Source organism: Perissodus microlepis, chromosome 20 (assembly GCF_051167445.1).
Source record: "Perissodus microlepis isolate ML-2025 ecotype Zambia chromosome 20, ASM5116744v1, whole genome shotgun sequence".
Classification (NCBI taxonomy): domain Eukaryota; kingdom Metazoa; phylum Chordata; class Actinopteri; order Cichliformes; family Cichlidae; genus Perissodus; species Perissodus microlepis.
This window is the reverse complement of record NC_140480.1, coordinates 22,034,452-22,055,013: the sequence shown is the minus strand read 5'-3', so window position 1 is coordinate 22,055,013 and position 20,562 is coordinate 22,034,452. Positions and strand designations below refer to the sequence as shown.

The 20,562-nt window shown below is 43.7% G+C and overlaps 2 protein-coding genes across 3 annotated transcripts; both read right to left on the bottom strand.

Moving 5' to 3' along the window:
* Positions 1-1,177: 1,177 nt before the first annotated feature.
* tasorb (transcription activation suppressor b) lies at positions 1,178-15,091 on the bottom strand. Of its 2 annotated transcripts, none has more exons than XM_084917351.1 (23): positions 14,657-15,091; positions 13,159-13,304; positions 12,944-13,036; positions 12,760-12,832; positions 12,374-12,465; positions 12,146-12,280; positions 11,493-11,617; positions 11,328-11,359; positions 10,860-10,965; positions 10,532-10,635; positions 10,162-10,271; positions 9,684-9,756; positions 9,490-9,564; positions 8,447-9,325; positions 7,772-8,082; positions 7,555-7,657; positions 6,492-7,456; positions 4,996-5,118; positions 3,963-4,122; positions 3,751-3,859; positions 3,458-3,636; positions 3,209-3,343; positions 1,178-2,939 (listed from the first exon to the last, which is right to left on the bottom strand). In XM_084917351.1, the coding sequence occupies exons 1-23, from the start codon at positions 14,958-14,960 to the stop codon at positions 1,702-1,704; spliced, it is 5,670 nt and encodes a 1,889-aa protein (XP_084773477.1). In that variant the 5' UTR covers positions 14,961-15,091; the 3' UTR covers positions 1,178-1,701. The 2 variants fall into 2 exon arrangements, with proteins under 2 accessions (XP_084773477.1, XP_084773478.1); XM_084917352.1 differs by having other exon boundaries at positions 1,178-2,942; positions 14,657-15,085.
* An 818-nt stretch (positions 15,092-15,909) lies between these two features.
* On the bottom strand, positions 15,910-20,510 carry asb14b (ankyrin repeat and SOCS box containing 14b). The gene is made up of 10 exons (XM_084917396.1): positions 19,526-20,510; positions 18,857-18,981; positions 18,705-18,757; positions 18,486-18,617; positions 18,240-18,398; positions 17,887-18,132; positions 17,631-17,799; positions 16,993-17,527; positions 16,722-16,875; positions 15,910-16,645 (listed from the first exon to the last, which is right to left on the bottom strand). Exons 2-10 carry the CDS (start codon positions 18,979-18,981, stop codon positions 16,470-16,472), a joined length of 1,749 nt encoding a protein of 582 aa, XP_084773522.1. The 5' UTR covers positions 19,526-20,510; the 3' UTR covers positions 15,910-16,469.
* Positions 20,511-20,562: the final 52 nt, after the last annotated feature.

Genomic DNA, 20,562 nt, shown 5'->3' with positions numbered 1-20,562 from the left:
CCAGGAACGAGCAGCTACTGTTAGCAACACGTTAGCTTTAGCACAGTTTAAAATTTGTTATTACGGTGTCCAATTCTAAGAAAAGTAGCTGCTTAAAATTATGAAAAAATGTTTTAAAATAAAATATCCCAATTTAATGCTTTAAAATGTCATGTTTTTATTTTTTAAAAACTATTTCTGTGGGGATTTCAAAATAAAAGTCTCAAGCTACTTTTTAGGCCGTGCTTTAAATGTCCTATTTTCAAAATAAAAACCTAACTTCAAACCTTTTAATTTTTTAACCTCTATGAGTTGCTTGAAATGATCATTTTTACAAACCTCAGCTATCATCTTTGATTTTTTTTCGTTACAACTCTTAGCAGCAACTAACAAAGGCTAGCAGCAGCAGCATATTCAATTGCATTTTTCCATAACTTGCATAGTCAATTTTTTATTTTGTGTAATGTGTATGTCCCTTTAAAAATCAGTAGAAGTCAGTCTGTTATTTGTGCTTCATGCTCCAGAACCAAGCATACCTCTATGAGGCATACAAGCCTCAGAACTCCGCTCAATATTGCATTTATAGTGGTTATTTTAAGTATAAATAACCGTGTGGAGAAGGTTGCTAAAAAAATAATAAAAATACATCTTGCTCAGCATTTGTGTGACGGGTCTTAACCATAATTGATTTAGCAGGAAGAACTTATTTTCACATTTCCCTAAGCTTCCATGGCACAACTGGAATGAGGTTCTGGAGAAAAAGGTGCTGCTAACCCATTTCTTACATTAAAAGCAAACAGCGCCCCCTGGCGTTCCCCTCTATCAGATAGCTGATGAGACAACTCACTCATTGACCCTCTTAAGGAGTTTTTCAGTTGTGACTGTTCAGTTGAAGAGCTAGTCGCACTCCGTATGGAGCCTCAAAGGATGTAAGTGCTGGAGAATATAGATTTATTTGATGTTATGTCAATGTCAGGAAATGTTTCCTCACTGCATTTAAAAACAAAAAAACCCTCTAAATCCACCAGCACAAGCAATAACATTTGATGTCAGTATTTTAATTCCATTACAGTACTCTACACACTAATGTTGTCAATATTACACTTTAACTCCATCATCCACCTCCATGCTGAAAATTGAACTATTTGGTTGGTGAGAGGTTCCAAGGCAAAAAAATAAATAAAAATAGTAAGACAACTGGGATTTATCTTTTTAATGGTTTGTTTGACACTGTCATCAAACCCATCACACACACAAGATTTGAAATGTTTTATTTTTCATAGAATTCTGGACAACCAAGTGTGTAAATAAAAATAAAAAAAGAAAAGAAAACCAACAGCAAAAGTGAAATTTCATTCACTCTTTTTTTTCTTTAAAAAAATATCAGCCTTTCCCCTTGTTCACAAACCGTTTCCAAACTGGGACAAACAGAACATGATTAATTCGGAGAAGCTGGAAGGCCATTAACATTTGTTGGCAAATATAAATATAGTGGTTTGAACAGGGTCTCAAATAGCTCACATGGAAAGAGTGTACAGACAGTTTACACGACAGTAGGACACTCAACCCTGCCTGTATCAATTTTTATTAATGTAGAAAACCAGGATCCTTATTTTCTGCTTTAAATCAATGCATTTATGACAAGGAAATATATACATTCAGCCAGCACTTATAGTCTCTGGTGTATGGTGTTTGTGTTGCCTCTTGAATCATGTTGATTGTCTATTCAGGGGCATAATTGTGAGAATATGAATAGTCTGTGTAATAATTTGGTGGCCCACCCCTGCCTGCTGGGTAACCCCAAGAGCAGGGTCCACCTCCAGTCCCACCGCCTCGTTCGTGCCCTCGCCCAGGCCGAGGCCATAGTCCTACAGGTGGGACTCCTCTCCCTCGATAACTTCCTAAAGAACCCGGGCCCATAGCACCCATCATTGGCCTGTGATCCATATGTGGAGGCATGCAACCTATACTGCCATAGCCCACACCAGACATTGGATGTGGAGGTAGCTTAGGTCTGAGTACAGAGCCCCCCCTTGTGGGTACTGTGGGAATACCCACAGATGCACCAAGGCCGTCAGCGCAATTCACCTGAGTCCTGACCCCTTGACTACAAGGGGTGCTGCCTATAACGGCTTCTCCAGTCTTAGCGAGCCCACTGGGATCCACCGGGGCAGGTGGGACCACGCCCGGGTTGCTTGCATTGTCACAAGCTGTGGTCCCTGCAGTCCCCCATACCCCGTCCCCAGGTCCACTGAGTGTCCTGTCCGGTTGATTGGGGGTCCCACTAGCATTCTTAGGAGTCCCAGCAATGAAACCTGGTTGGGCTGCGTCATTATGGTCTGTGAAGGGGGGGACTGTGGTGGTGAGGGGAGAGGTCCCAGCAGCTCCCGCTCCTCCAGCGTCCGAGCTATATCCATGACCCAGCATCATGAGGTGAGGGGGAGGGGGAGGCTTGACCTCCAAGGGGAGGGAGGCCAGGTTAGCTAGAGGTCCTGCTGGGGGCATGACAGGCGGGGTTGGGGCTCCGGAAGAAACTGTGGTTGGAGGTTCCTGTGTGCCGCTGCAGGGGGAGGCGGGATAGGCTGGGGAGGCCGTGTAGCTAGAGGAACCCGTATATGATGACCACGAGGCCGAAGGGCACAGGAAGCTCTGGTGGGGATTCACAGGGAAACCTCCCGGTGACAAGCTGCCAATGTCTGAAGAGCCCATGCCTATCTGGTTCGTGGCTTTGAACTGAGAGATGGCTGTTTTGAAAGCACTGTAGTTAGACAGTGTAGGCGTCGTCTCAGGGGTGGTCTGCTGGTCTGGGAGCGGAGGACGAAACTCGTTCTCTGGCGGGGGTGGCTGCGGAGGCTTCTTTGCAACTTGCTGCTTTTGCTCTGGAGGATCTAATATGGTTGGTGGCTCGCCATCATCAGAGTCTAATGACATGTCCTCCTCTTCCACACACTCATCATTCACTACTGGGAGACCAGGAGAGGGCAGAGAGAGAGAGACAGAGAGAGAGAGAGAAAGTGGGAGAGTAATGGAAAAGTGGAAAGGAAGATATAATCAACAAATGTGTTATGGCTGCATTAACAACAGTGCTTTAAAAAACTGTCTGGCAGAACATAAATCTTTAACTGGTGAGATGGCTGGAGAAAAAGGCAATTTAGCAAAACAATGAGATTATACAGAAAACATGAACTCTGTTGTTTCTGTGTTCTGCGCCCTTTTTGATGCTACCCACCAGTAGAAGGAGGTGTAGGAAGCTCGTTCTGATTAATGGATCCGATGAGACTGTGGAAACCGCTCATAACATCGTCGATGCTCGCTATCACAATTCCGTTTCTGGAGTATTGCAGGAACATCTCAAACGGTCTCTCTGTAAAAATGAGCGTTTTCAGTGAGTAAAAGACATTTGCTAACACAACAGTAATACAATCTTAACGAGGCATGTGGAAATGGTGATTTTTTTGGGGGGGTGAAGTGAGATTACCTGTGAGGAAGATGAGGTGTCGCTGTTGTGTGTGCTGAGCTTGGAGTTTGATGAGGCAGTCCAGATCTGGAGCCTGCCGCGACTGCGTGTCACACTCGTGATACGGGAGGAACTCCACTAAATGCTTTTTCTGATAGGCTGTCAGAAGATTCAGCAGCCCCATGGCATTAGTGTTTAACCTTTAAGAAACAACAGCAAAAGCAGATCCATAAAGAGGTCAGTTAAAACCAGTATGGGCAAACATTTTGATGTGGATACAGCTATTATGGCTAATCTCTTACTGAGATACTGACCTCCCAAGCTCTTTAAGTTTCTTCTGGGACTTACAGTGAACCTTCCACTGCCAGGGGTGTTCAGGGGTGCTCTGTTCCTCCAGGAACTTCAGCAGTCCCTGCAAACGATCTGGACAAAACACACAATACAAGTTCAACACGCAATACAAGCATTAGTCGAGTAATATTTGTTTGGACCTTGTACAGTCCACACAAAGAAAAACACAACTTACCCTGCGTGATAAGATCAGGGTTGAGGACAAACTCATCAGACACCATGAAGCCACCAGACACAAAGAGCTCATTGTAAGTGTGGTTCTTGACATCGTCCAGACTGTCCACTCCAGCAAAGCTCACTGAAGGCAACTTTTTCAAAGACACCAGAGCCGGGATCTGCATAATAAAGGAAAAAGTGAGTTTTTTTTAATTCCCCAAACATTAAGTTGTTTTTATAGTTTCCAGATTAAACATCTTTTAATTTGAAATATAAGGTCCAGCATTTAAATCGTTTAGCATCAGGGAAGTGTCTGACTAATCCAAAACTGATTCTTCAGAATCACTGAGACCCAAAACAACAGACAGCCAGTGTTACTAAGAACTATTTACAGCATTAATAAGAACAAGATGGTATAAAGTGTAGGCGATTTTAAATGTTTTCTAGCCAGCCATCTCCAACTCAACAGAGCAATTGGCGCCAATATTTTTTGATCTGTTAGCAACTGGCCTGAGATTTTCTCAAGGAGGGACACTACTAAATAAACAAGCTAAAACAAAAGAAAAACCACCCAAAACTTAAAAGCTGAGTGAGTTAAGCAACAGAAGCACCTGAGAGCCTAAATAAAATATATATATATATCTGAAATGCTTAAAAAAAAAAACAAATTGGCAAAGTACTTTCATAGATATGTATATGTAGGAGACCTGGTGCTGTTTTAAAGGAAAAGGGTGCTCACTGCGAATACTGATCCTCAGTTATTTGGTAGTTTTGTTTACTGCACTGTGTGAAGTAAATTAAAGAGAAATAATTCATGACAATATTTTAAAAGCATCCTCGCTTTGCTATTGGCGCTAAAACCTTTCCGCAGCACTATAACTAAATAGAACGTGTAAATAACAGGCAACAAGATGAAAAACAGCACTCTGCGGGAGATGTAAAACTTCCCATTATTTATGTTTTATCGCCACCTGCCTCAGCGGGTGCTGATTCATCCGAACTACAATCTGGATGTGAGCGACTGGAGGGAGGATAACGGGCGGCGATTGTACCTTATGCACATGTGCTGCGATGTCCTCGTTCCGAATGATGATGAGGAGCTTATCCAAACTGCTGCTGTTTTCCAAAAATGTCTGCGGGCTGCACTCGCTGTTGCCAAGACTTTTCAAGTACTCCTTTGTGACAGACAGGAGAGGATGAGATTGTTAGAGACAGACAGATGAATGTGTCTTCTTCTTTTACACGAGTACTGACTGACTGACAGATACAGAAAGAGCTGAGCACTAAGACATGAACCCACAGTGACAAAGAGAAGCTAGTGCAGCCTTGCACATTCCCACAATGACCTGTATTTGCACTCATGGTATGCATCCCCTCTGAAGAATAAACATGAGCTCTCTGGTTCCGGTAAAAGAAAAAAAATAGTAATGAAGAAAGTGAAAGAAAACATGTAAAATGGGCAGTAACAACACCATTACTGCTGCAACCAATTACGATTTTCATTGCCAAATTCTTACAATTTTCTCCAAAATATTAGTTTTAGCCATAAAAACCTGAAAAAGTGCTTTTCCATCTTTTTTAATGAGCCCACACTGCGTGCAGTTTGCTTGTTATATGTCTGATTCACACTCCAGCAGTTAATGATATCTGAAGACTATTACACACGACAATGAAAACAGCAAATGCCTTTTTCTGAAAACATTTGGCATTTTTGAGTAAAAAAACGAAACTTGTTGTTCATTATCAAATCATCAAGTAACCGCTGGAGCTCTGTGTAACATTGTTAAGTAGTTCTTCCAAAATGGTAGCACTTTAGATGTCAACTAGGGGTGTTAAGGATTGAGGACAGTGTGCACTCATTAGTTAATGACTACTCACAAGTCGTTAGCCAATGAGCAAACCCTGGACATTCTCCTTCCTGACCCTAATAATGACCATAATTTATAAAATGAACTTCACAGTTTATTAGACGTGACCTGGAAATCATGCCTGAACAGATAAACCCATCTGAGGTCACAGAGCAATGTAGCCAAGAGCTATTTTCCCATTGACTTCTACACAGCATGTAATCTTTTAGCAGTCAGAAGAATTGCCCTCTGCTGGTCATTAGAGAAAATGCATGTTTAAAGCACTGATGTTTGCTGACCTGGAAATGACATCCATCTTTTATACTATGACTGATGATGATGACTGTGACATTTAAGCAGTGAAATATTGGAAATCCTAGACTTGTATAGAAAATAAGTATGCCACTGTTTTGTTTTGAAACCTTTGCAGATTTACAGACTCTTTCCACCTCTTATTTATATTTTGAGATGCCCCCAAAACAGATGCAAAAACAAAAAACAAACAAAAAAACAGAAGTTAAATAAGATTATTTCTGCTTTTATCTTTCAACTCAATTTCCTCAGCATCATTTTTATTACTGTCTGACTTTTTACTGACTGACTGTATTGTAGCTGCAATAGAGTCAGCTGCAATGAATTATTTACAGAATCCTGTGGTTAATCAATAATCTTTACAAACATAATGACATAATGCATTGTACCTTGATCTCCTTGCAGACAGCGCTCTCCTCCCCCTCGTCTCCAGAATAAATGTAAAATTTAACTGTATTCTTGGTAACGTCCTTAAAAATCTCCACCAGGCTGCTGAAAACTTCGGGTTTCAATTGACCAATCAGGCTGCCGGCTAGCAGGCCAGGCCCACTGCCAGAAGCTGCGCCTGGGTTTTGTGAGTTCTGCTCCGGAGACTCCGCTGTGACTTGAGAAGGAGAGTAGACCTCTCCCCCCATCTCTGCTGACGGGGCTTCCGATTTAATCTTAGTGGATGTCATCTCTTTGATGGCGCTTGTTTTACTGCTCTGTGAGGAGGCGGTGCTCTTTGACAGGGAGGGCTCTGCTTTCGTTTTGGTGGTCGGGATGGGGGCAGGGGGTGGGGTAGTAAGATTAGATGTTGTCAATGGGGGAGGTGGAGAAGTGACCTTGGAGGGAGCAGGTGGAGCTGGGATCAACTTGTCCATCTTCTCGCACAGCGCTTTGACGTGCCCGTGAATGGGGACAGGGGAGACGTAGGGCACAATGAAGTGTGAGAAGCAGCTGCTGGGCACCCAGCAGTGGCGAGGAGGCAACCGCGGGGGCAGCTGCGAGGTATAGTTGATGTGTTGTGTGTGCATGATATTTTTAATGTCAGAAGAGAGGCTATGAATTTCCTGATTTAGTATTGTGTCCAAGCTGATGGAGGGCCTGAATGGAACTTCCTCTACAGCAGGTAGCGTGGGTTTAGGCATCTTTTTTACTTCCACAACGGCAGGCGTTTTCGGCTCTGGGTCAATGTCTGCCGCTGGCGCAGCCACTGGCACAGGCTTTGGCTCAGGCTTCAGCTCGGACTTCAGTTCGGGTTTCAGTTCGGGTTTCAATTCAGGCTTCGGCTCAGGCTTCGGCTCAGACTTCAGCTCGAGTTTTGGCTCGGGCTTCGGCTCGGGCTTCTGCTCATTAAATGGCTGCGCTTTGTCTGAGGAAGCCAGATATGAAATTAGTCACGGTGATGCCTTGTTAGCACAAATATGCCTCAAAGATTGATGACTGTGTGAACTCATTGCTTTCAGGTACCTTCGTTGGCGGGGATATCCCAGGTTGTGTTTTCTGATGTGCGTCTTTGCTCTGGTGGGGAGCCCGGGCTGAATGGACTACCTGGGCTACAGTCCATGTCCTCCTGCACAGAGAGAACACACCAGTAGATATTTTTAAGTACAATAAAATACTTATTCGTCTTTGGATAGGAAAAAATATTCCAAAATAACAACCCTATCAGCTGTTTACATCTCACCTCGGCGTAGTTCGTTTGTGACGGAGGCTCGTTTTGTTTCCTATGGTCCGGGTCGTGGTAAACGGGTTCCCCCCTTCCTGAACCTGTTGATGGTTCACCGTGGTTCGAGTCTGCAGACACTGAACCCTGAGCCACAGCTTTATTGAGTGTGGCCAGGAGGATCTTGAGAAGGCGTTGGGTCTCGCTGACGGCTGAGGTATTGGTGTTGCCACGGGCCCTTAGGTCGGTGTCATAGATCCCCATGCTCTCCATCACTGCTGTCAGATTTTCATTCTGCCCACCCTCATCCACAAGGTCGTCCCCTTGTGCACCTAGTGGGACACAAGTAAGGCAGATAAGTTAGCAGTAGTGCACGTTTTGAAACTGCAATACAGATGTGCCAAAATAAACTTGAGGTTATTCGGAAAGCCTCTCATCATTTCATCACATAGGTTATTTTTCAGCTTTAGGATGTTCTTCTCAGTATGCACAGATATTCAAACAGCCCCCTGGGTCAGCGACAAAAAGACATGCATCTTGAAATGAACCTGTTTAAAAATGTATTTAAGTTATTCAATTTCTGAGAACTAATCAGACTGTGTTGTGAAACTAATAAAATATTCATTCATTCATTCGGCTGTGACTTAAATTCTACGACTGAAATCCTGCTCCACAGGTGATTGCAGCGCGCCTCACCTCTGCTGGGTTCCCCGTTGCTCAGCTGATCTGTGCGTTGATGTTTGTTCGCGCCTCCTCTCTCGTCCCCTTCAAATTTCCTTTTCAGACTGTTGGCATCCCAGGCGCCGTCCTCCCCCCGGTCCTTCCCGGGATCCTTCACGAGTGCCTTCTTATGAAGCTGAATCAGCTTAAGCAGCTGTTTCATTTTGTCTTTATCGTACTCGTTCTGGGACAGCCGCAACCTCTGTGGCTGAGGCTGGGACTCATCGTGGGGCTTGTGTTGCATCTGGGCTCCGTTTGAATGGGCCACCCCTGGCCTCCGTCTACTACTGCTACTGCTACTAATACTACTGCCGCTGCTGCTGCTGTCAGTTGGCGGTTTTTCCTGGGCTGGCCTTTCTGAAGGCGCCCTCTCCTGGGACAGCCTTTCTGAGGGTCTCTCTGCTCTGTCCGAGCCCCTGTCCGAGCCGCCCCAGTCAGAAACAGGGCTGTATTCCACTGGGGCTGGAGCGGGTGCAGGTACGGGTGCAGGATTCCGTATTCGTTCAATGATGTCCTTTGCCTTGTTCAGAGGTAAAATATAGTTTGCGGGGTTGTGAACGTACGATCGCAGCACAGCATCCATGTTACATTTGGGTCTGGGTGCTGTGACGGGGTTCGTCCTTTCATTTACATTATATTTGTAGTCAGGTAGAATGAATGGACGCACTGTGCCCGAATCCATACGAGTTAGGTAATCGGTGGCCTGACGCTCCACCCCAGAGCTCAGGTCCTTGCCTGGGTTTGGGCGCAACTTGAACAGGCCGTAGTGCACTGCGGGGATGAAAGACTCCATGGATGACAAGAAAGCCGGCTGAGGCTCCACCGTCAGCGGCTCTGGCTCGAACAGCCTCGATGCTAAGAACGAGGGGGGGGAAAAAAACGCATCAGAATCGTGTAAAAACCGGCATGACAAAGATAACAGCGATAAACAAAAATGAAATAGTCTTTAGCGTTGCACGGAGATGCTGGCACTCGGGATCAGTCAGAAAATGCATGTAGAGACAATGAATACGACTTACAGTACTTGATGATCATCCTTGGCTCCTGAAAGATGAATAATGCTTGCAGGTTCTTCTCTATCCGCCCCCGTCGGTCTAGAAAACAAACAGAGAACCTTTTTAAAACCAAACTCTCACCGGAGGCAACAAGTAGGTGTTCAACTCACACAACAGAGAATTACAAGAGGAGAGTGGCAGATAAAGCTTTCTGGCACCTTTGGATTCAACCATCTGAGCCGAGGACAACAGGAAGAGAAAGCCTTTGTCAAATAAGGACTTCACCAGCACCTGAAGAAGAAAAGCAAAAGCTGCAGTCAGAACACCAGAGAATAGATCATTATCGCATAATGGGAGCAATCATATTACCAGTCTGTTTCTGGACAGGATTTCATTTGCTCAGTGTGTAAATGAGTGCTAAACTGACAGGTTTATGCTATTTGTTTAAAATTACTGAACAAAATAGAACAGGATTAGCACGGCAGCTTGACAGATGACATCCCTACACTGTTTTCTAAGCAATGAGAAAATTGAACTGTTTATGAAACGAGATCCTCCTTAATCAAACAAATGCACAGAAATGCAAAGTTGTCAAAACAGAAAAGAGCATTTTATTTACCTGAATATTGTTCAACCTGAGAATGTTGTGTTTATTTTGCTGAGTGAACCTGGATAAACTGCAGGTATGTGACTCACCATCCGGTCTCTCTCCAGTTTGTTGACCAGAGCGGCCAAGCTGCCGCTGGTTGGTTTGCCTTTCCCGTCCACCACCTCAAACAGGCTGCAGGACATCCCACACTTCATAACTGCAGACAGAAATAAGCAGGCGGGAATGCGTTACTCAACATGTAATCATTTATGATACACACACACACACACACACACACACACACACACACACACACAAAAGCTACTTTACTGAGACAGCCGGGCTTCATGATGCATGAATGCTTTTAGAAAAGCTTTAAAGAATTTCAAGTAATGCACAACCGCCCACATGCCAGGGGCCATTATGATCATTATGAGAGGAAAAAAAGGGAGAAACAAATGTGTGTTCTGAACTAACCTTCCCGTGAGACGCTGTAGGTGTCCCAGGAAAAGAGCACTGAGGGAATCTTTCGCTTCACCTGCTCTAGCTGCATGCCCCGATTCACCTCTAACTTCTCAGGCCTGCACCGGGGCACATGTTACATTATTAAAAAACATAAAACAACAAGAACAACAAAACAGGACATTGTAGCTTTTTCTCCTACAAATTATGCAAAGAGTTAAAGTTCAGCACATAAAAAAATCTTGTGTAGCAAAGAGTGTCCTTAATGATTAATAAAGAAAAGTCCAGTAGCACTGTGGACCTTTTGTTAAGACTTGCATGAGAGGGGAAAAAATTTACTCACAGTTTGAAAGGAAGGTAAGGACGCAGGGAGGATCGTAAACAGATGGGGAACAACTCCTGGCCCTTGTTCACTAGTGGACCACTCCACACAGTGTAGCAGCTCTTCCCTGCAACAGGCAGAAGTCAAACATCAGACATTCTTCCTGAGACTAGCGTGAGCTGGATAACTGAGAACCTACACAGACATCAGGCATGATACTTCATAACTTTTTGTAACTGCTGCTTCATTTCAAGACACATTTGGTGTCTTAAAAGCTAGCAGCAAGACACATGAACCATATATCTTATAGCCCCACTTCAGTATTTGTTTATCTAGCCTAAGTCATGTCATAGCACATAATAGATTTTTCTCTTATTGCACAGACCCACTTCATATATTATCAAGTTTACACACACGGCACTATTTTAACACAACACAAAAGAAGCCAATTTCTTTGATTACATTTAAGAAAAGCTTAAATACCATTACCTTTACTTCCTTCAGAGGAAATAGTGTTAAACCTGTTAAAGAGCAAAACATAGAGGCTGTTTACAAACTCAGCGGAGATGTAATACATTTTAAAAAAGAAAAAGAAAAACTTCAACGGCCTAGAAATGCTTTCTGGGTTTTACCATTTCCTGCGGGATTACGTACCTGTGTGCAGCCATAGGAGTTGCTGCAGCTTCCTTGCCTTTGTACTGAAAGGAAACCACAGCGTAGGGGCACACGTGCCTGGGCCGCGCTTTGATCTCATCAAATGCAAACTCAAAAAAATATTGCTGCAACACACAAATGAAGATGGATTAAAACACAGCACTAGATCCCAACAACAATTGTGCAAGATTACACAGGAAGAACCCAGCTACCCACTACGAGCAAGCATTTGCTGAGAGTGGGGAGGAAGAACTTTCTTTTAACAGGACCTTTTAGAGCAGCGGTCCCCAACCCCCGGGCCTCGGACCGGTACCGGTCCGTGAGTCGTTTGGTACCGGGCCGCGAGAGTTGAGGCTCAGGTATGAAATGTATGGTTTTCAAGGTTTTTATTGGTTTTCAGCGTTATTTTGTTATTGTTTTTATCGTTAACTCGGTTTTCCTGGGTCTTTTCACGTGTGTTACGAATAAATCTTCTTTTTTTCGGTACCGGTACTAGTTTTATTTTGTTGTATTTATCCGCGACACCTTAAAGGCCGGTCCGTGAAAATATTGTCGGCCATAAACCGGTCCGTGGCGCAAAAAAGGTTAGGGACCGCTGTTTTAGAGAACACCAGATTAAATAAACAGGGTAATAAAGAGGAATCAGCACTTACCTGCGTGAGCTCAAAAGCTCTGTAAGACAGCAGAGATGTAACCCTGTTGGCACTTTTGGACAAGTGACAGTCAAACTTGGGTGAAGATTCGATTGCATTCTTCGGCGTGTTCTCGTGGATGTGCTTTATTCGTCCCTGAGAGACAAAATGCAACTACTGACTCAAAGTCCAAATGGAAACAGAGAACTGTCAAAGCTCTAATGCAAAAAACAGATAAGGTATTCATACCCTCATAACTTTAAAAATGATCATGTCTCCAAACGCGCCCACCTCAAAAGGATTGATTTGTAACAAATCGGAATATTTGGAGAGGTAAACACCTACAAGGATTACAAAAAACAAATTAAGGGAAAACATTTCTAATAGGCTACGTTTATGTCAATTACTTGCTGATGCTTGTTAATATTACTGAGAAACGATGTATCCGAAAACAAAGTATGCAATAAACATTGGACTAATATATTATTGCATATGTAAGAGCCATTACCTTAGACTTCAGAGGCAATTGTAAAATGCTTGTGAAACTTGCAGATAAGTAAAATAAAAAGGAATTCAACTAATTATTCTGCAAAGCCCATTTTCATATAACAGCAACATGGGAGCACCCGGCTTACCCACTGATGGATTTCCTAGTGTATTAATCTTACAGTGTCCAACTGATAAACCCTTCTCACAGATCCACTGGAGCTGGAAAACACAGAACAGGCAAAGCTCAGAAGCAAGTCAAAAACCTCCGCGCCTTCCCAATTTGTCAATATCCTTCTGCATATATGAGTGAGGTTTTGCCAGCAGGCCAACCTTGGATTTGTCTGGGAAAAGGAAGCAGTACGACTCAGCGAGTTCTTGTTCGGTCCGGCCCTCTTGCTTCATCTCTCTCCGCTTTTCTATGAACTGACGAAGAAAAGGCGAGCAGAGAGTAAATTAGACACGGGGGAAACCTCGCAATATTTAACATTTCTTCAGCACAGTTATTTAAATTGCCTGCCATTTTATCCAGAAACTTGACGACTGACCTCCTTCTCCAGCAGCTCATTGTGAATTAGCCTGGCCTTGCAGTAGGTGAAGGTTCCTCGCGATGATGCGTCCAGGTAAAACGAGGAGATGATCTTCACGAGGTCCTCAAACTCCCGGCTCTCGGGGGGGAGAAACTGGTACAAGCCTGCACACAGAGAAGCGAATCAGCGGATTAGCGTTTCACATCTGCACTTTGCAGGACTGAGCGATTGAGCAGAGGACGATCCCTTCGTAAAGTCACATTTTAAACTGAAATTTAACCTGCAGGAGGCAGCCACATCAAACTGATAACCAACCATTTCCCTCATTTAAAAGACAACCTCGCTGTAAGACTTTAAGTCTAAAGCATACGGTTCCTTCTTAGGCTTTAGCTGAATATGAATGTCACGTGTTATCATTTGAAATATTAAATATACAAAATAACCATGGGCATTCGATGTTGCACGTAACACCAGTGACCAGTGCTTTTTTTTTTAACAATCCTGGCAGCTACACTGACACAGTGGATGAAGTCTAGTACCTGCATTTATTTACATAAGGTTTATCAAGTGAATCCAAACTCATGCAAAGAAGTGAAACCATGACTAGCAGACAACCTGAATGAAATGTCAACAGCCTCGAGCCTGTGTGATAACAGATAGTAAACCTCTCCACTATAAGTCAAAATGACAAAAAGGCTGGAGACGGGGTACTGGGGCAGCCCAGTGTACCTCATTGCTGTTAGGAAACTAACACACTTTATAAATTACTTATGCAACCTATAGTGCTAGAATAATTCCACTTCAACAGGACTTTGCATATATCCAAATAACAGATGCTCCACAGCATAGTTGTGGAAAATGTAACCAACAGAGCCCATCCACCTTTCTGCAAGAAGGAAGGGGAAGGGCGGGTATAACGTAGGTAGGTGGATGCACAGAGTAATGCTCTCAGGGGTACTCAGGTGAAGTGCAAAACTGATGCTCTGAAATGCCAGCGACATCAAGCTGGGTTAAGGGGTGGGCAGCCCCACCAAATGAACCATGGTGCTATGAAAACACTCCGGGATGGACGTGTGGGGTGGATAAATCCGTGCCCTTCACTGAGGTCAAAGAGACACCCACATGTTGTCAGGTGATGATTGCAAACCACTCATGACTCCTGCTGTATTACTCAACAGCACTACGGTGCCGGGGCGGGATGAGGAAACGGAACAAGGTGTGCTTTCAGATGGCCAGTCTGGTGGCGCCTTCGCTGCACCGTTGCTGCCCGCTGGTTAACTTGGGACTACCACAGCTAGCGGCATGCCTGCAAACAAACGCTACGCCAACCGACATTATTCGCCTGCTCAAACTGCAGCATGGTAATCTAGCCCGAAGCCGAAATGTTCGCAAACCTTTAGCTAAACCAATAAAACTGGCGAAAGCAGGTAGCTAGCTAGCAGGCTAGCAACATGCAGCAGCAGAATTATGAAAGACAGGACAGGCTCTGTTCAAAATAGCTGCGATATGGCACCACCTTTCCGTTCGCGTATCTTCCTCGGGATTTGGAAATTTCTCCGTGGCAGCTCATCGGTCGATCTCTGGGCAGGCAGAGGAGAACTGCTGAAGCTCCGAGCGTCCGCCTGCATGCTCCTCCGCCGCTCAGGGGCTTCTTGTTCGGGCATTACACTGTCTCCACATCCAGGCTGATCGCCATTTTGGTTGGCTGTGGCCGAGGTGGCGGCTGAATTCTTCTGGGGTTCGCCACCTTTCGGGTGGAGATCCGTCGTCTCGGTATAGTCTGAGTCCCTTTTTCCCACCGCGCTGGGGTTCAGGGCCATTTTCGGGCACCGTGCACGTATTAAAGACAATGTAGCTCTGACGATTACGGCGCCGCTGTACACACACACTCTCCTCCTCACCCAGCCTCCGCCATTGTGAAAATGACGTACACGGTCTTCTCCACCACTGCAAAACGCTGCCGTCACTGTTTACATACGAGGGAATCCGCGCCACCCAGCGACCGATAGGCGTACTGCAACACATGACGCGGTGACCGTCCGTCTGATTGGCTGTGTGTGGAGGGAACAGGGTGGCAAAAGTGAAACTATTTCTCACATTAAATAACATTCGGTGAGAAAAAGAAAGAGGATGTGAAACACGCTTTGGAGCTGTGAAAGCCCTGACAGTGTGACTTATGCAAACCGATTCTGTTGCCCATTTCTTTTCTTTTCTTTTTTTAAGCCTATTTGTTTTTTGCATTTTTGCTACAAAAACTTTAGTATCTGGTAATATATAAGTACTGGCTCTGCTATGTATTAAAATCTTGTGTAGAAGTAAATACAGAGCAATCACGCTTGTAATACCCCATTCTACCACTAGATGGTAGCAGAGAGGCTGTGATTTTCATATGTGTGTCGGTAATACGCTTGCCTTCATACATGACTCAATAAACGTAAACCTCTACAGTAAGTAAAATCGATATTTAAAGGGTATTATTATTATTATTTTGCTGCTCCTTTTTGGAGTCGCCATAGTGGATCACACCAACCCTCTGGTTGTCCTCCTTCACTGCATCCATGACACTTCTCTGCAGTCTTCCTCTTTGACTTCTGGCTGGATGCTAACATATTCAGATTCCTTTGTCCAGTGTATCCACTATCCTTCCTCTGCACATGTAAAAACAATGTCAGCTTTTGAAAATTTGTCTCCAAACCGCTCGACCTGAGCTGTCCCTCTGATATACTAATTCCTAATCTTGTACTAATCCTGGTCATTCCCATCAAAAATTTTAGACTCTGCCACCTCCATTTGGCCTGTGTTTTTGTCACTGTCTCCACCATTTATCTTGCACTCTTGCTGCTATCCTTCTGTCACAAATCAGCCCTGACACTCACCTCCACCCTACCTACACTCTCTTCTTCACCTCTTTTGTGCTCTGTCTGTTGCTTTGGATGGTTGACCTCAGGTGTTTAAACTCATCTAACCTTCACTACCTCTACTTCTGGCATCTTCATCATTTCACCTATCTCCCTCTCATGTACTCCGTCTTGCTTCTACTGACTTTCATTCATCCTCTGTCCAGCGCATATTCCACCTCTGCAGGTTCTCTTCCACCAGCTCCCTCCTCTCACTACAGATCGCCATGTCATCTGCAAACAAACTGTTACCCACCAATGTCCCGCTGCTCTCATATATACGTCTCTGATAGATATTTAAAAGGTGAGTACAATTTATTTTCACATTTTTTGACTGTATAAGTAATATAATTTTAATCACACATAATAATAATAAAGCAGGAAGCTTTCTATAAAAGAGTGACATCTTTGATATCTATAAATATGTTTTCATCAGGGGATAATCATACTGCCCCTGCTGTAAATGTCAAACTCCTTGTAACGCAGATAATCTTTCAGCCTGGGAGGAAGAGGAAGGAAGTTGATAAAAGCTGGTGCTCTCAAACGCAGGCGTCTAAGGTGCTCCCTTATCCGCAGGCGACACAGGTGCTTCAGGCTCCGCACATTTCCTGTCGGACAAAAAAAGTCAGCAACTACAGATGAAGCGCACATTTTTGCTGACAACAGGTAGTGAGCAGTTCATACTTTGAATGTGGCAGATTTCTGGCCACTGTTTCTGCTCCTGCAGTGTGTCCTTTAGTTTGGTGCAGAAGGAGACGTGGTCAGTGTAGTCAAGCATGATGCGTACCACCTGGGCAGATAAGTGCTTCAGCCAGGACACTGTTATCACCTCACAGAACTAGAAAGGAACAGAGAGATGTGACAGTCAATCTGAAACTTTGTAGAATAGCATTACTCCATTGCACTTCACATGCTCCACTCTTTATAATTTTTTTTAGCATAAACATGGCCTCACCACCATGTCTTTAATGACTGTCGTCGTCCAAGCAGTGTAATCATGGGAACTGTCACCATATGGACAGTCAAAGCAGCGCTTCACGTCATAACCATGGTTCAGGATCATTCTCAGCATAACCTCATCTTTTAAGGCATACTGCAGCGCTGAGGGGAAATGAGTGGTGTTGACACGGGAGTAGTAGTTGACATTTGCCCCATACTTCAGCAAGATGTTGATCAGTTCATAATTGCCCTGTCTCAGAGCCACCTGTAGACAGTTGATGGGATCCTGGTTCACGAGAGCCCCGGCCTCTAACAGTAAGCGGGTGCACTGGAGGTCATTGTTGGACACAGCAAAAAAGAGGGCAGACTTGCGGTCATCATCATAGTTGCGGCGGATCCTTGGGTGCAGCATGAAGTTTGGATCGTAGCCAGCTTTGAGCAGTATCTCCACACACTGGGCGTGTCCCCCAGCAGCTGCAGAATGGAGAGGACTCATCCCACTTTCCTTTACAGCATGCAGCTTCGTCACTGGGATGAGGTGTTCCAGTGCTCTGTAAAAAAAAAAACAACCAAAAAAAAATCTTTATGTGAGAACATGATATTGGTTGAAACCCTATTTAAAAATTCAGGAAAATAAGTATAGATAATGCTCACAGTCTGTGTCCATGGTATGCCACTCGATGAATTGGCAGGTGCCCACTATAAAGGGGTACGTTTGGATCTGCACCGTGTTCCAGCAGCAAGGAGATTATGTCAGGATTTCCTGATGCCGCTGCATCAAACAAAATCGTACCTGACTCCGATTCACACCACACCTGTGCACCTAAAAAATGAATTAAAGCACTATGAGAACACGCATTTACTTATATACATAAGTAAAAGCAAAAGGAGGTTAAATCACTACATTTACCTTTCTGTAACAGAACCTCCACCACATTTAGATGTCCATTCTGTGCAGCCAGAGCCAGTGGAGTTTTCTTTTTAACGTCACATGCATTTGGATTAGCACCAGACTCTAAGAACAGATACACAAAATTCTCCAAGCCTAAAAACGCGGACTCATGTAGAGCTGTCCTGTTCAGTGGTCCAGTTTGGTCTATTTTGGCATTGTAACGAAGCAACAGCGTGGCCAAATCATACTGATCATTTAGAAGAGCTGTGAGCAAAAGGAGCACGAGAGAAAAGGATGAGAAAGTGTCACACATGTTGAGGTATCTCTAAAATAAAATGTGTTTGAAGTTAGACGAACATAGCGCGAGATACCTGCCACTAATGGAGAATCCTGCTCGTCATTCTGGAGATCTGGGTTGCTACCATTCTGTAACAGGAATGTAGCATTCTCTCTGAGCCCGTGGACCACAGCTAAAAAAAGTGGCGTCTCACCCTTCAGAGTGCGACACTGGGCTGCACCCGGGGGTGATGCTGGAACCCAAACACCCAGGAACCGATCAACACCTCAGGGTTGAAATGAACAAGCCTGTGCCGGTCAAAAGTTACAGCTACATTTACCTGAAAAGATAATCTCTAGCACCTTCTTATTCTGCTGTGCCGCAGCCTCGTGCAGCGGGATCCATCCTCGTGTATCAACTCTGGACAGAGTCTCCGGTTGGGCTGCAAGTCTGTTCAGGGCATTCTCATCACCTGAATATGAAGACGGGACGTATCAGATCTTTGAGAAAGATTCATAATTGTCTGAATCAGCGCTGAGGTTAAAGGTCATCATCTTACCCTCCTTAATTGCTTTAAAAATCTCATCAGGGTCTTCACAAGGTTTCAGATCACTATTTAAAGTTATTGCACAGAATAAGGATTCACTTAAACAAACAAGACATTCATAATATAGATACTTATATTTGAATGCTGGGTGAGTAGATAGAAACCTTGGATTTAATCCTTTTAGCTTTCTATACTGAATTAGACTTTGTTCAATAATATATTGCGTTGCCTCATCTTCATCCAAGTCTTCCTCTGATTGATAAAAGTCATCTTCTGTTTCCATGCTCATCTGACAAGTGTAAAAAGAGCCAGTGCAGAAGGGGTTACTCTGAGGAGGCACAGCTATAAGGTAAACAAGAGCATTAAATCACACACCACTCACAGTCCTGAATAACAACTGCAACACAGTGCAGCTAAGCAGGAAATGTGGCAGTCAGTCTCATTGTTTTTACTTTACTGACACCATAATACATGCAGGATATTGGATCTAATGACTTTAATTGGACTTATTGTCCCAATTTTCAGTCTAATAACTCTCAATGTCAAAAGCAAATCTCCAGTTGAGAAGCTGCAGGGGTTTTTTTCAGCATCGCCAAAACAAACAAATGGAGATTCACAAATGACTCCAGTGGACATTTCTTAAAAAGAATATATAAAGCAGCAGAGGACATGCTGTTACGAGAGCAGACTGCAACTCGACACAAAGTTATAGCATGGAAATTCAAATGCCACATGTATTGCAACAGTTTGTATAATATGACAGCGTGGCATTCAAGCTCCACACTAATCAAGTTTTTAAGCAAATAAAATGTTTTTCATCGTGTGGTGTTTACCTTCAGTCAAAAAGCTGCTCTCTGTGTAGTTTTAACACCAGTATAGCCAGGGAGCTCCTTAGCAGCCACACATACTGGGGCTATTTATATCCTGCCCTCTCTCTCTCTCTCTCTCTCTCACACACACACACACACACACGCACACTAAATATCAGATCACAAGGTCTTTACAGCCAGTTTCTAGTTTGACCCACTAAGCAACTGTAACAACTGCCATCATTCAACTCATAAGCAATCGTATTCATAATGCAAAATCTAATATTCAAACACAAACCAACAGTTGGTTCACTTTGGAAGTTAACCAAGTTAACCTCCTCCATAAAATATGTAAAATACAATTTTTCAGATTTAACAAGATTGTTTTCTTTGTGCATAACACACTGCTAAATTCAATTATATTTAATCTCTTATGATTCACCCTAAAAGACTTTTATTTTCTACTTGTTATTGCTGCTGCACATTAATAGCTTATAGTCTATAGATGGCATCAGCTCACACTGAGGGAAAAGGAGGCAAACAGGTTACTAAGAAGGCAAATGAGCAGCGAGAAAAAGGACAAAAGGTCTATAATAAGGTATCAGTCTAGACAGCAAAACTAGTTTGGAAGCTGAGGCTCTCCGTCAGTAGGTTTTCTAAGTATAATCCATGTTTTTATCTTTAGAGTGATCATTTTATTGGGCTTGTGTCCACCTTAGTATTACAGCACATGAAAAAAGTCACTCCAAGGAGACACATGGCTAAATGTAAAAACTGTAAAGGTATAACTGCAGTGATATACCGTATAGGTGTAACTATCCTTTAAGCGTTCGAAGAATGTTTGCGATGTTCTTGGCTTATTCTTGTGTACTGCAGTCAAACGTTGTATTAAGTAAAATAAGAACCTACATGAAATATATTTTTAAAATGTGAGCCAAATATTTTGAAACCAGTGTGTTTGCAATTAATTTTTGACAGGTTTTTCCATCAGGACTCACACAGCACCAGCTGAGCACTGAGGTGTACCTGTTTCCATGTCTTTCTGTTCAAAAAAAGAAAAC

Excerpts from the sequence above, each read along its gene's own strand:
- tasorb (XM_084917352.1), bottom strand. The coding sequence starts at position 14,960 with ATGGCCCTGAACCCCAGCGCGGTGGGAAAAAGGGACTCAGACTATACC. Across the intron at positions 11,618-12,145 it reads GAGCTTTTGAGCTCACGCAG|CAATATTTTTTTGAGTTTGC; the intron begins GTAAGTGCTGAT and ends TGTGTGTTGCAG. Across the intron at positions 11,360-11,492 it reads ACTCCTATGGCTGCACACAG|GTTTAACACTATTTCCTCTG; the intron begins GTACGTAATCCC and ends GCTCTTTAACAG.
- asb14b (XM_084917396.1), bottom strand. The coding sequence starts at position 18,981 with ATGAGCATGGAAACAGAAGATGACTTTTATCAATCAGAGGAAGACTTG. Across the intron at positions 18,399-18,485 it reads GCTAGAGATTATCTTTTCAG|CATCACCCCCGGGTGCAGCC; the intron begins GTAAATGTAGCT and ends TTTGGGTTCCAG. Across the intron at positions 17,800-17,886 it reads GGAGGTTCTGTTACAGAAAG|GTGCACAGGTGTGGTGTGAA; the intron begins GTAAATGTAGTG and ends TTCATTTTTTAG.